The following is a 15,856-nucleotide window of genomic DNA, read 5'->3' as shown; positions in this document are numbered from 1 at the left end:
GCAGTTCCGCTCGCAGCCGCCAGGGGCGCTGGTGGCTCCCGGCCGGGCAGGGCGGGTGCGATGGTTCCCCCGCGCCGCCAGGGGGCGCTGTGCCGCCAGCTCGGCCGCGTTCCCCTCACACGGGAATGGCGGGCGGGCCGGGACAAACGGATGGAGAAAAGGCTTCCTTTACCAACCAACAGAGGGAGACGATCCTGCTGCCCCCTCCGGATAGCAACAGGAGCTGTAGCAGGAGCATTGGAGTAGCAAGCTGAGGAGGCAGGGATGAGCAAAGTCCCGGAGTGGTAGATGAGATGTATCAGAAATTCGGCAGCTGTAGCTGGAACTGCGGGGTGCCCTGGCAGGCAGGGGGTGCGAGTTACAGTGTAGGAAAGAAACGGCAAAGCAGTGGGAGAGAAACAGCAGGGCTGGGTAGCGGCTGCTCAGCTCCCAGACAGGGTAGGGAGAGGCTCCCTTGGAAGGGGAGGGTGCTCGGGCATCGCTGGGTTTCCCCTGAGGCACCAGCAGATGGTGAAGGGTGCTTTGTTTAGTGAGGCCAGGTGTTAGTGAGGTCCCAGTGCATTGGCCGCTCTTAGGAGCAGAGCCCCACTCATGGCAGAAGGCAGCAGGAGACAGAACCCCGCAGTGGTGGGGAATTCTCCCCACAGCCACCGCAGCCTCTCTCCCCTCCAAATGCCCAGAGTAGAAGAAGGAATACCCTCCCCCCCGCAGCTGTGCTTTTATCCCAGCCCAATTCTGTGGTATCTCTGCCCCTTGGAGAGGAACCCTCATATAAGAGGAGTGCAGCCAAGTGCCCTCCTCCCCTGAGCTTGGCAACTTCTTTTATCTACCTGGTCCTTATTATCTCTTAGCAAAACATATCGGGAAAATTCCCTGAGAGAAAGAAACAAAATGAAGAATCCTAAACGCCAACATTTGTGTATCTGTAACGCAGCCCAGAAACAGATTAGACAATAATCCTGAGATTTCTTAATATTTGCCTTGCAGAGGCCTTCTGCTCAAGAGGTTTGTGCTAAGAAACATTTGCTCTAAGGCAGGCAGATTTAAAACAAACAAATAAACAAACAATCACACAAAGCCTGAAAAATACATCCAGAAAACCCAAAGGAATAGTTAATAATTGAACAAAAAGTTGAATGTTTAAAGACTGAATTTTTTCTTCTTGTTGTCATTCATGTCATATACTGTGGCATGAAGACTCATGCACAGTCCCTGGGCTGGTCCTTGTTTCCTACCCTGCCCCAAATACTGTTATTTTTGCTTCTCTAGTGATGGTGACAAGTGATAGTCAGAACATCAGCTTCTTAGAGCTATTTCTACATATTTCATACACTGTGGTTGAGGGCAGGGGGTGCTTCTCACAAAGTGCCATGCTAAGCTGAAGTGAGCTAAATAAACACCATTTTCCTACACAGTCACAGAAGGATGAACAAAGATGAGAAAAGTGGGAAATAGACATTTAGATAATTAGAAAGTAGGGGGGAAAAAAAACCAGACAAGTGAAAACAACGGAGCCTCTACTCGGAAAAGAGCTGCTGGTTGCCCCTGCGTCACCTTGTACATGAAGGGAGCTCTGAGCAGCTCAGCTAAATCTTGTGTCATTCAGCTGTGAGAGCCACCTGAATGGCCTTGTCCACAGAAACCTGTGCTGCTCTGAAAGGAAAAGACCTTTTGGATGAAAGTGACACATCTGCTGTTCCAGCAGTGCTGACAACCATCTTGTCAGAGTGTCACTGTGGTTGTTGACAGCCAGCTCTATGGTTCCTTCACATGCTTTGTGCCTTTTCCCAAGCCACAAAGTGATGCAGACTCAGTGAGGAAGCAGAAGATGGTTAAGAGGAAACTAACATGGTGGCATAATCCAGTAATAAAGTCAAATTCTTCTCTACTCACTCCTTTCCACAACATTTCCACATCCCAAGTTACCATTGGAACAGCTGAGTAGGGTGGGATTCCTTCCGTGTGCCAAATATTTTTGCCAAACTTTATCGAAAAGTCACTTTCCTCTTGTGCCACAAGGCACATTTCCATGTATTAAAATAATACATACTGAACTTTCTGCAGGCAAATGTAGTGTTCATTAACATCGGTTACAGACTCTAAGATTGAGTAAAGCCCCTGAGCCAAATGGTGGGAATACTGAGGAAAAATACACAGAAATGGTTGTAATCCATGTGTGCCTGCACCATCTGTTTGCTTGTTTTCCCAGAAAATCACAAGTTTGATGCTTTGTCCCACTTCACTGCCTGATTTATATTAGCAACCTTTGGAAAACTCCAGCTATACTTTATGCAAAGCTTCAGTAAGATTAATTACTTCACTCAGAGTCCAATTTATTTAGCAATTAGGAAAATTAGACAGTAGCTGGTGAGTTTGGTGTTTTGAAATGAAGGGCCAGAGTCCTCAGGTCCATTCCCAGGCTAAATGCTGGGTTTAGAACTTCATGATTTCAAAGTCTCCAATCAAGTACTTTACACTGCAATTGTTTTTGCGTCATTCAGCCTCCAAACAACCTCTCCATTCAGCCAGTGAGCATATTAATGATTGAAACAAATAAACAGGAATGAGAATCTTTGTCATAGTTTGATGCTGGCAAATGCCAGGCACCCATGAAAGTCGCTCACTCACACTCCCCTGCCTCAGCTGGGCAGAGGAAAGCGAAAAATGTAATGAAGACTTCATGAGTTGAGATAAGGACTGGGAGAAAACAATCTGGGGTAAAACAGGGTCAGCCTAGAGGTACGAAGTGAATTTATTTCTAAAAAAATCAGAGGAAGATAATGAAAAATAAAATAAAGCTCTTTAAAACACCCTTTCTTCTCCCAGCCCTCCCTCCTTCCCACTGACAATGCAAAGAGACAGGGCATGGGGTTTTTGGTCAGTTCATCACTGAGATTTTCTTCCCCTGATCCAGGAGAGGAATCCTTCCCCTGTGAGACCATGGGGTCCCTCCCATGGGAGACAGCTTTCCACAAACCTGTCTGACATGGGGCCTCTCACGAGCAGCAGTCCTCCCAAAACTGCTGGAATGCATCCACCTGCTCTGGCATGGGCACCTCTCCCACAGGCTGTGGGTGGATCTCTGCATCCCCATGGATCTCCACAGGCTGTGGGTGGATCTCTGCATCCCCATGGATCCCCAGGAGCTGTGGGTGGATCTCTGCATCCCCATGGATCTCCATGGGCTGTGGGTAGATCTCTGCATCCCCATGGATCCCCATGGGCTGTGGGTGGATCTCTGCATCCCCATGGATCCCCAGGGGCTGTGGGTGGATCTCTGCATCCCCATGGATCCCCATGGGCTGTGGGTGGATCTCTGCATCCCCATGGATCCCCATGGGCTGTGGGTGGATCTCTGCATCCCCATGGATCTCCATGGGCTGCAGGGCACAGCTGCCTCACCATGGTCATCACCACAGGCTGCAGAGGAATCTTGGCTCTGGTGCCTGCAGCACCTCCTGCCCCTCCTTCTCCACTGACCTTGGTGTTTCCATATTGTTTCCCTCACATATTCTCATCTTCTCCTCTTCTGTGTCTAAAAAAAAAAAAAACAAACCACAACTGTGTTCCCTGTTGTTCTGATTTTCTTCTTAAATATGTTATCACAGAGACATTACCAACATCTCTATTTGGCCCAGCCTTGGCCAGCAGCATGTCCATCTTCAGACCCATCAAGGATTGGCTCTGCCAGACCTGGTGGAAGCTTCTAGCAGCTTCTCACAGAAGCCACCTCTGTGGCCCCCCATCTAGCTAAAACCACCCCATGCAATCCCAATACAGTGTTTTCCATGATAGTTTTCAGTAGCAACTTTTCTGTCTCAGCCTGAATTTGTCACACTGGTAACACTAGTCCCAGGAAATGCCTTGTGATGCTGTGTTGAATGTTGTGACACCATTGGGGAATCATCAGTTAATGTTATTAAGGAGAAAGCTTGTCCCCTGCAGAAATCACACACCCGAATCATGTGCATACACTTGCTGCATATACCCCACAGCTTTAGAGCCCTTAGACTACCACACTAGCCCTTGCTGCAGTGGGGCAGGGTACTGGGACAGTCATTGAGGCTCTAGACCCACTCCTGAACTTCCACTCTGCCCAAGGACCATTCCCAGCACCACTGGCTTTGTTCTCTACTCAATGACAATCCACAGCTACAAAGCACTGCCTTGAACAGCACACATAAATCATATTGTTTCACAGGGTGTTCTCTGAGAAGCAGCTTGACACAGACAGCACAATTCCTTGGAGCACAGGAGATGAACTACTGCTGTAGAGAAGCTTGCACTGAGCACGCAGCGCACATCTGGAGTTATCAAGGTTCTGATGCCAGCTTGCCTTGAGTCAATGGGGAGAGACAGCTCTGCAGATGAGGTTTTGGCCTAAAGGAATATAAATATCTGGATATCATATTGCTTGATTAGCCTAATAGATAACTTCATGTGAGACAGCTGAACAAAGTCTTACAGAGATCATGAACATACTGAATGCAGAGCTCCCTTTAGTATCTCAGCTTTTCTTCAGGGGCATTTAAGGTTAATGTGGCCCATTTTAGGGATAGTTTTAACATGGCTCTGATGTACACAGTTTCCTTTGCCTCTCTCTCCACACTTACTGTATTTACATTTTTTGTGACAAAATTTAACAGGTGAACTGGATCTGATTTCCTCATTGTTGTTCTGGTTGCACCCTCTCAGGGCATTAAAAATCCCTTAGTGTATTTTCAAATATTAGACTGGCTGTTCAAAACAAAGCCAAGCAAAGTATTTATTGTGAAATTCTTAATCCTCTCTGCTGTCTGCAGACATTGGGGACTTTCCCATCTTCTTCAAGTTTTCTGGAAGGAATGCCACAGTAGTGGCTCTTTTACCCCAGGCTTATTTCACATTCACAGGTTTCTTTCCTTACCTTCTTTTTCCAGAGCTGAGTGCCCACTAGCTCACAAGAGCCCAGCCTTGTGAATGTGCATTGGAAACACACAGTCTAAGTTTTCTGCAAACCCCCTACACTCACTGACCTTTGACAGCCTCTGATGGTGTCATCTGCTGGGGACTATGTAATGTGTCCCACTACAGACCCTGGAAAACGTCAGCTAAGTGAATAAGTCTGGAGGTGAAGAAGACAGGTGATGTGCCACACTTCTCCTTTCATTCTGGAGAACTGGAAAGCAAAATAACTGCTTCATCAGGTGTGAGTGCTTCAGAGCAGTGAGGAGGCAGCATTAGCAAAGGATACCAAGTCTATAAGGATTTACTGCCGTTTTTCCAGTCTGATTCCCTGAGAGGGCAAGGAAAGCTGTCAGGGGTCCTCTGATTTACGGCTATTCACTGTGTGTCCCTCCTGCTGGAGCTACTGCAGCTGCAGTCCTAAAGACAATAGCCAGAGACAGACACACAGAGAAAGGTTCCCGGGGAAAGCACATCACCCTCCTTCCTCCCCCTCTTTTCCAGTGGGAGGTTTGTATTTTGCTTCTGTGGCACATCAGGTGCAGGCTGCTGCTGACCAGCACGGGCAAAACCCAAAGAGCAAGGGCAAACCGGGGTTTTTATGTTCCACACTCAGGCTTGCTAACAAAGCCACTGTGACAACTCCGTGCATTCAGGGGGTTTAAGGCAGAGGAACCCCAAAAGGGCTGTGCTCTATTGTCTCCAGATTGTGCTGCCTCTTTAAAATCAGAAATGCACGGACAGCTTCAAGGTGCCTCCCACTGAGCAAAGGCTTTAGATGCAGGCACAGAGGCAGAGGAGCCATCCTCCCCTGAGCACAGGGCTAACCTGAATGGGAGAGAAAGGAGCGCTCAGCGGAGTCCTTGGGCTACTTCCAGCGATCTTTTCCTCCTGTAACAGCAGCACGTGCAGAGGAGAAACCTGGCGGCTCTCCACAGGGTGCCTCAGACCTCCAAGATGAGCTCAACTGCAGGTACCCATTGCTGATAGTGTGATGTCAGTTTGTGGATGTTTGTGTTGTCTGTATTTATTTTATATATCTTTTGGTATTTAGCAGCGAAATCTGACACAGATGCTGCCCCTTGCTTTGGACAACAGATTTTGTATTCAAGTGTTTATTTAGCACTTCTCTTAGATGAATGTTTACCTTTCCAGGCAGCTGTGGAGATGTCTCCTAAAGCAGCTCCTTGTCAGAACTGTTTGGTTTCAGGCTTTGGCTTTCTGTTATTCTGTTCTGCAATGCTCAGTTTGAAAAACAACGTGGTGACCAAAGTTGTAAAAGAGAGTTTCTGATAGATATTTGTCAAGTGTCGGTACATCAGGGTCTGAGGGTGGTTCCAGGGAAAGAAGGGAGCAACAGCTCCACTACGCAGATTATCCTTTGTAGCCGTGACTGCTATTGTTCAGTAGGGTTTGATACCCGAGGACTTGCTGCCTGAGGGCAGAAAAAGCAGTAATGCTCCCTGATCCTCTGCTGGGATGAGGTGAGACTGTCCTAACAGCCAGGAGTCTGAAGATTCCTAGATGGATCATGGGAAGATAGAAGAAGATGCCCTCTCAGCATTTTGATACTGAGAAGCAAAAATAAGGAGTAGATGAGATTTCTTTTTCCCCTCTGTGTGGGAAAAACAAATCATTTAGTAGTACAAAGACAGGAGCCTGCTCCTCCCCAGCATCAAAAATGCAAGGCACTGTCTTGCTTACAGAAGATTTTCCCTTTCACCTTTCACTCCCTGTGGAAACACTTTCCCTGTGATTGGCAGATCTGCCATCACAGCTAAGCTCTACAAGCTGGTTCACGGGACAAAATTCATGTCTCTGCAAATTGGCAGAGCTTCACCTCTTTGACAGAAGTGATAATGGATTATGCTGGCAGGAAATTTTATCCTCAATTAATGGCTGCCAAAAGGGAAAGTACTGGATTTAGTATTTTCTTGGATCTTTGCAACTCTTACTTCATTAAGAAATGTATTTAGAAGCAAGGACATCAGTTCTCTTTTCGTTATCCTCTACCACTTCACTCTGAAACAACCAAAATAAAGCATAAACTTTGTCCAAAAGGCACATCAAATGCTTTACTGCACACTGAGTTGTCATTTTAGTGTCTTTTACCTTGCGCAATGATGACAGCACCATGGGCTTGCAGGCCAGTCTTAAACTAGACTTTATATTCCTCCTATATTGTCATTTCACTGCCTGATGAAAATTTCATTGCTGGTAAATAAAACTGCTGCTGTAACAAACAGTGCACGAAGCAACTAGAAGCATTTATTTTGTGAGAACAGAAGCATCCCTTCACAGGGTATTTCTTCCTTCTGTGCACATGCAGCAACAGATCTGTGGGGCAGTAAGGTGGCTACTGCTTTCCTTCAAGATCAGTACTTTTGCTGTCATCCTTTCAGGAAACATTTTCCTCTTTTTGTTTCCACAGAAGGAGATAAGTGAGGCTGTTGTCCTAGAATCTTCTGGGGACAAAGAAAAGGTTGCTCACTGCTCGAAAGGAAGCTTTGGGTGAGGGCTCTCCCCTGCCACTCTTGTGCCCTGCCACACTGGGCTGACACAACACCGAGGGCCAGCCAAACTGCACACGCCAAAAGAAGACAGGCATGGCCACGGAGCAAACTGAACGCAGCCTAAATGCTACCACCCGCCTCAACTTTGCTGCAATCTACAACATCCACGATGGGGATTTCACCTCCTTGCGAAACTTCTCTTTCCCTTTCAACTTCACTTACGGCGATTATGACCTGCCACTGGACAGTGAAGATGACGTGACCAAAACCCGCACCTTCTTCACAGCCAAGATTGTGATCGGGGTTGCTCTGGTTGGCATCATGCTGGTCTGTGGCATTGGCAACTTCATCTTCATCGCTGCTCTCGCCCGCTACAAGAAGCTGCGAAACCTCACCAACCTGCTGTTTGCCAACCTGGCCATCTCAGACTTCATCGTGGCCATCGTGTGCTGCCCCTTTGAGATGGACTACTACGTGGTGCAGCAGCTGTCCTGGGAGCACGGCCATGTCCTCTGTGCCTCAGTCAACTACCTACGAACTGTCTCCTTCTATGTTTCGACCAATGTTCTCCTGGCCATAGCTGTTGACAGGTAAGTGGGATGCTACAACTGCACAAAAATGTGGCCACAGCTCCCGAGGTTCCAAACCATGTCCTCCAGTGCCACATCCATGCTTTCTGTGAACTAGTCCCTGGGCAGCTTGTTTTGATGCCTGACCACTTTTTCAGTGAGGATTTTTTTTCCAGTTGTGCTGCAGTCCTGGGAGACTGCCTTTTACTCCAGGAATTTTAACGATTTAATTTAATTGTATCTTTTCTCAAGACTCTTCTCTCAGCCTGATGCACCATGGACTCTGACAGACCAAGGCACTTGAGGATCAGCCTCGTGCTGGCGTAAGTCTGACACGACTGACTTACAGAAAGCCAGAGACCTGCTCACTAAACTCTTTACAGAAAGGCCATCGTCACAAAACCTCTTTCATGTACAAACACAATACACATCTCTGTAGACCCTCTGCACATACATATGTGACTCCCACCACTCCTTTCTCTTCCCCAGTTTCTCTCATGTGCCATTTCAAACTTTAGTATAGTGTTGCAGTTTTCAGTCCCTGATGCAAAACTCAGCTCAGGAGTGGTTAGCCCTGCTGAAGACTGTACAGATACAGCTTGTGTATGGTTGATCCAGCTGTTCCTGACGTCAACAGAACTCTGTGAAAAGACTCTGGAGAAGTTCAGAGTTTTTTTGCCTTCGGCTCCTACAGAACAACTCCTTAACAAGCATCTAACAGAATATCCTTTCAACAGCAGCTGAGGGCTCGGCGTACAGCTTCTAAACACTGCCATGTATGCATTACCATTTTCTATCAGTTTTTCAGCTTCTACAAAGTTTTCTTGGAAAGCTGTGCTAGTGCATCCCAGGTTGATGAAGTAACATGGGTCATGGCGCCCTTATGTCTGCTAAGAAATCAGATTTATTGCATATCTTCCCACACATCTTTAAAAACAAGCCTGGTAAAGATTAATTACTGAAGCTTGTTGTAAGAACACTCTGTTTTGGTTTCACTGCTTTTCTTTTTTTTTTTTTTGCAAGCTATTGACCTGGTAAACAGAGAGAAACCTCATTTTTTAACAATCACCTATTCCATGTTAGTTATGTCACGCGGATTGTTGACTTCTGTCTCTAAAAAGAACAGGCTCCCAACAAAAGTCTTCCTATGCTTAGATAATTCAAAAGGAATCAGCCCTGTAAAGCAAGTAAGTCTGTCCCACTGAGGATTTCCTTTAGGGAGAGCTCTCTTTCTTCTTCCTCCATCTCTATTCACATGAAAAAATAGGAATTTCACTTTTTTAAGCCCACACCTACACTAGAAAAAATACATCTGAAAAAGAAGAGCGCATAATAAGGGTCCAATGTCCACACTGCAAATATTTAGCTGGGTCCCCTGGACCAAACACCCATGGGCAGTTAGTGGGTTTTAGGTACACTTTTGGAGCACATCTTCCAGGACACTTTCATCTGAATTCAGTTCATGAACTGCAAGACCACTCTATGGTAACAGCCCAAGTGTGGTAAGCAATGACAACCAGGAAATCCACCACAAAATCTTCCGCCTGTGTGGAGGGCAGATTGATCCCATCCAGCCAAGTGTTCTGCTGAGCAGATATGCATATTTATGAATACATACACATACACTGTGCCACAACATACTTCCCCAGGACCTGATCTAAAAATGTTAACATACCTGCTCCACAATGAGGCTGATTCATTCTGCTGTCCCCTGATATTTACCCTGAAGTATTAAGAGCCATGAACAATTCATCTGCTTCCAAGATCTGGCTGATGAAAAGTGCTGCTGACTTTCCATTTTACTTCAGAATGAATATATCTTATGGATGCTATTCTATGTATTGAATATATACAAATGGAGTAGACTCCAAAGGAATGCGACATTCCACTTTTTGAAACAATACTTTGGGTTAAACACAGTTGTACTGGGACCTCTCAAAAAAATCTCCTCTTAGCAGAATACCACAACCTTGCAACTTTACAGTCCCAAGCAGTGCAAATAGCTAACTTCAGTTTTCTGCTTTGCCATATTACTTAATACTGTACCTTTAAGGTGAATAAGCAATGGTCACCTCCAGAACCTCCAGAACATGCACAGAAAGGGTTAGCATGGGCAGAAAACACACTCCTCTAAATTATGCATCTATAAAATAGGTATTTTGTACATTCTGTAGGTGGCTTAAAATCATGTTCACCTGCAACCATACATTAGCATCACCTTCAGGTCTTTACACCCCATGGAATAACCACAGAAATAAGAAAAACACTGTGATATATATATAACCTCCTTATAAAAAGAGCTATTTAAGTTGCTCTCTGCCTAGGGAAAACATTTTCCTGATTCTACATGTTTGTCTTTTCTTCCCTGAACCTGACTAGATGTGTAATACTGCATTTTTCAAACTCTTGCTCCCGTTTAAAAGGAAAAGTTGTGATACAAAATTGTAACTCAGCTCTTGGCTGCTACTTCACAAAATGTTCTTACAGATGATTATGTCCTTACAGACGAATATGTTCAGGCTGTCCCCTCAGGAATGACAGCAATTTCCTCCTGCCTGATACTGTTTGCATGTATTTTGAAGTGTGTTCTGATCAACAGTGTTTTCAGACTTCATTTTGAATTTATTTTTCTGTTCTAGGTATCTGGCCATTGTTCACCCACTGAAACCACGCATGAATTATCAAACAGCAACCTTCCTCATTGCCTTGGTCTGGGTCGTCTCCATAATTGTAGCTATTCCATCTGCATACTTTGCTACTGAAACCGTGTTGTTTATAGTGAAAAACCAGGAGAAAATTTTCTGTGGCCAAATTTGGCCAGTTGACAAGCAGATGTACTATAAATCATACTTTCTCTTCATCTTTGGCATTGAATTTGTGGTACCTGTGATTACAATGACCTTGTGTTACGCCAGGATCTCTCAGGAGCTTTGGTTTAAAACCGTCCCAGGATTTCAGACAGAACAAATCAGAAAGAGGCTTCGGTGCAGAAGGAAAACTGTTATGGTACTAATGTGCATCCTGACTGCCTATGTTCTCTGCTGGGCACCTTTCCATGGCTTCACAATTGTCCGGGACTTCTTCCCCAACCTCTTGGTGAAGGAGAAGCATTATCTTACTGTCTTTTACATAGTTGAGTGCATCGCCATGAGCAACAGCATGATAAACACCATGTGTTTCGTAACCGTGAAAAACAACACCATGAAGTACTTCAAGAAGATCATGCTGCTCAGATGGAGGTCAACGTATAAGGGAAGCAAATCCAGCACAGATTTGGACCTGAGAACAAGTGCAATGCCAATCACAGAGGAAGTAGACTGCATAAAACTACAATAAACTTTCTGAGGTTCTAATCTCACTTTTTTTGGAGGGGGGTAAAGAGGAAATCATACCGTCTCAGAAGCTTCTTCCTTGTCTGTGGGAATACCCACCACTGGTGAGAGCTCTCAAAGCAGCAGCCGACTTTGCATTCCCACCAGAACTCTTCTCACTGGACTGCTAGATAATGCTTAAGCTTGAACGGATGCTGTGCTTCAGTTTATACATCTGTCACTTTGGGATGTAGACACTCATTTTAGAGTTGTTTAATGAGAACAAAGATTGCACTAGAGCATATTACAATGATGGAAAAGTTGAGTGCTGATCCTAGCAGTGATGCTTCTTTGTTTCTTAAGAGAAACCTCTTAACCCTTTTGAGCTTATGACTCATACCTTTAAGCTGTTTGGTGTCCTTTTCTTTCTGCTCAGAAGAGAAAGGATGCCAAAAAAAGCCTATTTTGATTCCTGTCACTCTTTAACCTCTCAGTTTATCCCTCCTGATGAAGCTTCTTGAAGTCTACAGACCACCAGCTTTCTATTGTCATTGGACAATACGCACAGCATGTTCTTATGAAAGGCACATACTCTGAAAGCTAAAACCTGCTTTACAGCCAAGTGAAAAGCTCAAGTCTTTTCCTATTAAACCTTGTTTAAGAATGCTTTATCAATATTCCACTCTTTAGTTTTATGGGGAGTGTTACTCTGTCTGCTATGTATTTGGAAATGCCACACATACATATGAAAAGGATCTCTTCCCTCACCTCCAGGCACCCTATGGCCAGCTTCTGCTGTCTTGAGATGCTGAGCTCATCACAGAACCAATCACAAAATTGTAGAAGTTGGGAATAACATCTCCACACTATCTAGCCCACCCCTCTGCACACATGGGCCAGGATTGTGTCCAGCTAGGCTTTGACTGACCAGGGAATGCTGACAGTCTCCCTGGATCACCTGTGTCAGTGTTCAACAGCTCTCACTCAGTGAAAAAGTGTTTTCTTATCTTCAGATGGAATTTCATGTGTTTTACCTTGCTTGTCAGTGGGATCCATATAAAACTACAGCATGGTGGTGGGAAAAATCCAACCAGACATTTTGCCAAGTCTGTGTGCACCTTCACAATAAGGGATAAGTGAAGCCAAAATACCAGGAGATCCTGAGATGATCCATATTTCTGGGAGCAAGACAGGCTTAGGCTTCAGGGAGCCAGCCTCTGTTTGAGCTGAGTAGCTTATTGTCTGCTCAGATATGAGGCAACAACTCCAGATGAATTCTGCATTTCCTTCTGTGCTTCTTTTACTGTTCTGATTTAGTGCAACTCCAGTTTGGATGTTTCTTAACTGATAATTGTGACAAAGCAGGTGACAGTAACAGTAATACCTACTTGTTTCAACTACACATATTGTGGACTTCTGTGTATGGAAATAAAATCTTTTCTGTCATGATGACAAATGCTTCCTGTTTTAAAGTGTGTGGTTGTGCCTATTTTTGGAGTAAATGGTTTATTTACTTGTCTATTTGTGAATTTAAAGTGAGCAGCAAATCCCGCAAATAAAACATGGCATCAATATCAGCATGCTGAATTATTTTTTGTCTTTTTCCCTTAGCCATCACTTTCTTACCCAACTGAGTAATGTGAATGATCCCATTCCTGCTGAAGAAAAATTGACCAATTAAATTTAAGGGCAAAAGGATATTCAAACCCATTAAAATGCTCAAAGCCTCTCATCATTAGCTGTTCTTAAATATATGTTGGAGAGTATTTAATCATGTGCTGTTAGGCAAAACAATGACTGAAATCATCCTTCAAAATTTCAGTTTTGAACAGGAGTAAGTACTAAATTTGTTTTCCAGCCTGCCACAGAAATTTAAAGGACCAGAAAGCTGAAGTATTTCACTATCAAAAGGCTTAATTTTGTAATCTCACCTGAAATCTCATGGTTCCTTCTGAAGCTATGCTCCCATATTTATCCCCTGAAACCTGCCCTAGTTGTTGGGGATTAGCTAGCATTACTACCTGTTATTACTGTGCTGATACTCCTTATAACTGCTTTTCCTACATGGTTTTGGTGCAACAAAGTCTGACAATTTCCACACTAGGGAAATACATCTAAGGCTGAGTTAAAAAAACCTTTAACTTCCACCAAGAAATACAGTACTAAACAAAATCTGGGATGAAGAATTGCTCTAAAAGTCTGGAAATCTTTCTGAGAGCCCCAAGAAAGCTCTTGTGGCCTGATCTAACCACTGTTCTCATCCCTGTGCCTGCCAAGGGTATCAAAGCAGCATCTTCCACAACCCCTACTGAGGGTTTATGTTTTGGGACTGCTGCATTTTTGACATTTTGAGGTCCTCCTAGCAGCAAAGCAGTGCTGCTGCCTGAACCTCTGGATAGGGCAGGAGAAGTCCCACTTTGTGCCCAACTGCATTTGTTGTAAGCAGCATCCACAGGGAGAGGGGGTTTCCCACTGAGGAAGGGCGACAGTTCTGTTCCCTGATCCAAGCACGAAGCAGCCACGTTACCCTGGGCCTGTGTCTGCACCAACTCCAAACAGACCCAAACAGGGCACTTTCAGAGACAGTGTTTGCTCCCAAACTGAGCTCCAGCAAGCAGAGGCCTGGGGCCTGGCATGGGGACCAAAAATCACTTAAAAACTACTGTGAATACTCCTGATGTGTGCAGGCAGTGAGAACAGTTCCCTCAGGCAGGGGGAGCAGCCAGGGCAGGCTCTGAGGGAGAGGACCAGACCCCACATTCCCCAGGGCTTAGGTGAGATGTGCGGGGAAGAAAAGAACAAAAATACATTTTTGTACCCACACAACTTACTAAATGACAACACAGAGAGGGAATTGAATATGGACTGCACCTACCTCTTACTCTGCTTGTAAGAGCCACATGTCAAGAGAGAAAGACAGGCACAAGCTGGGAAGAAGGTAGGATCTGTCTCAGAGGAGAAGCAGGCCTTTCCAGCACAACTCCTGCCTACTGGAAGGCAGGAAAAACTTTAGCAAGACCTCTGGGGCCACCAGCTGCCTACTGTAAGCCCTAAGGAACAGGTGCAGCAAGGGCTCCATCGTGCAAGAACTGCAGGATGTGTCATGGATGAATTGTGGGTGGGAGTCAGGCATCCTCCTGAGAGCCTTTGGCAGCATTTAGAAAAGCATGCAGTGAAACAGCCCAATGATACCATGTCTCAGCTGTGGCTAGCTCCAGTTTTTACTGCCAAATGCAAAACTGTGGTGCTACCACACCAGATCACTGCTGAGCTGTCCTCCTACAGCACAGCTCCAAAAACCATAGGCTCACTTCCTTCTACAGCAGCTTCTCCAGGGATAACCTGAGGGTAAAATCCAGTCTCTGATTTCTCTACTGAAAAACACAAACCCAGGTGCACCTGGAAGCTAAAATGGTGAGCCAAAAAGGCTAGGAGAGCACTAGGAGTAGAAAAAGCAGCTATTCTCAGCAACAGGCACTGAGAAAACAAAGGCTGGGTGATTAAAGCAATTGTCCCCCTACAAAAGGGGGATGACCTGCAAGATCCCAGGCCGGGGTACATCAGAGTAGCCAGCACAGAAAATTTCCCTGAAGACTGCCTCACTCACTGGGGAGCTAAGACTTTGCTGTGATCTTTCTGTGAGCCTCTCCTGTGGCAACAGCACCCTCCAGCTGCTGCCTCTGCAGCACAGCATCACCACAAACCACATCAGCTCACGTCAAACACCTTGGGAATGGCGTCATGCAGGTATTCCCAGGATTCCCATGACTCCAACAAGTAGCAACAGATGCTTCAGCTTTTCACAGCTGGGTACTCGGGCACTTATCCAATGCTTGTAGTGTCTGCATTCTCCCTCTCCCTATGTGGGCTGGGCTGTGACGCACACTGGGTGCTTGGACTGTCCCCTTTCCAAATACTCTGTACACCTGTGCAGAAAAACACCACTGAGCAGAAAATTGAGGCAAGATAGACACTTGTCCCTCAGACAGAGATCTTGCTCTCTCATAACTCTGTTAGTCAGCACCCTAACACACATTGCCAGGGAAAGCCCTGAATTGCAGACTCAATTAGGTTGGAAAAGACCTCTGAGATCCTTGAGTCCAGCCTTTGGCCAAACATCACCATATGAACTAGACCATGGCACCAAGTGCCAGTCTTTTCCTAAACACCTCCAGAGACAGTGACTCCACCACCTCCATTCCAATGTCTAACCATCCTTTCTGTGAAGAAAATTAATTCCTGAATTTCATTTTGGCAATTCAATTCATTCCTGAATTTCAGCAATACCCCCATTCCCGTTTTTCTTCGTATCTTTGTTCTTTTTCTCCAAGTCCAGGAATTTAGCATGGTCTCAAGTGAACAACAGTCTGTGTCAATTAGTGTAATTCCCCTGGAATTTATGGTTCCCTCCATTGCTTCTTTCACCTTTCAGTATCTGGCTTTATCTACAAGCAGGCCCAGTTTGTAGAGACACATCCCTCTCATTCCTGTCAGAGGAAAGCTCAGTCTCTGGAAGGAC

General features: G+C 45.4%; 1 protein-coding gene across 1 annotated transcript; it reads left to right on the top strand.

Annotated features, from left to right (window-relative positions):
• Positions 1 to 7,375: 7,375 nt before the first annotated feature.
• Positions 7,376 to 11,533, top strand: PROKR1 (prokineticin receptor 1). Its single transcript, XM_058836332.1, has 2 exons — positions 7,376 to 8,047; positions 10,666 to 11,533. The coding sequence occupies exons 1-2, from the start codon at positions 7,551 to 7,553 to the stop codon at positions 11,360 to 11,362; spliced, it is 1,194 nt and encodes a 397-aa protein (XP_058692315.1). The 5' UTR covers positions 7,376 to 7,550; the 3' UTR covers positions 11,363 to 11,533.
• Positions 11,534 to 15,856: the final 4,323 nt, after the last annotated feature.

Source organism: Poecile atricapillus, chromosome 3, assembly GCF_030490865.1.
Source record: "Poecile atricapillus isolate bPoeAtr1 chromosome 3, bPoeAtr1.hap1, whole genome shotgun sequence".
NCBI lineage: Eukaryota > Metazoa > Chordata > Aves > Passeriformes > Paridae > Poecile > Poecile atricapillus.
Note: the sequence above shows the minus strand (reverse complement) of the source record. Positions and strands in the feature narration are given on the sequence as shown.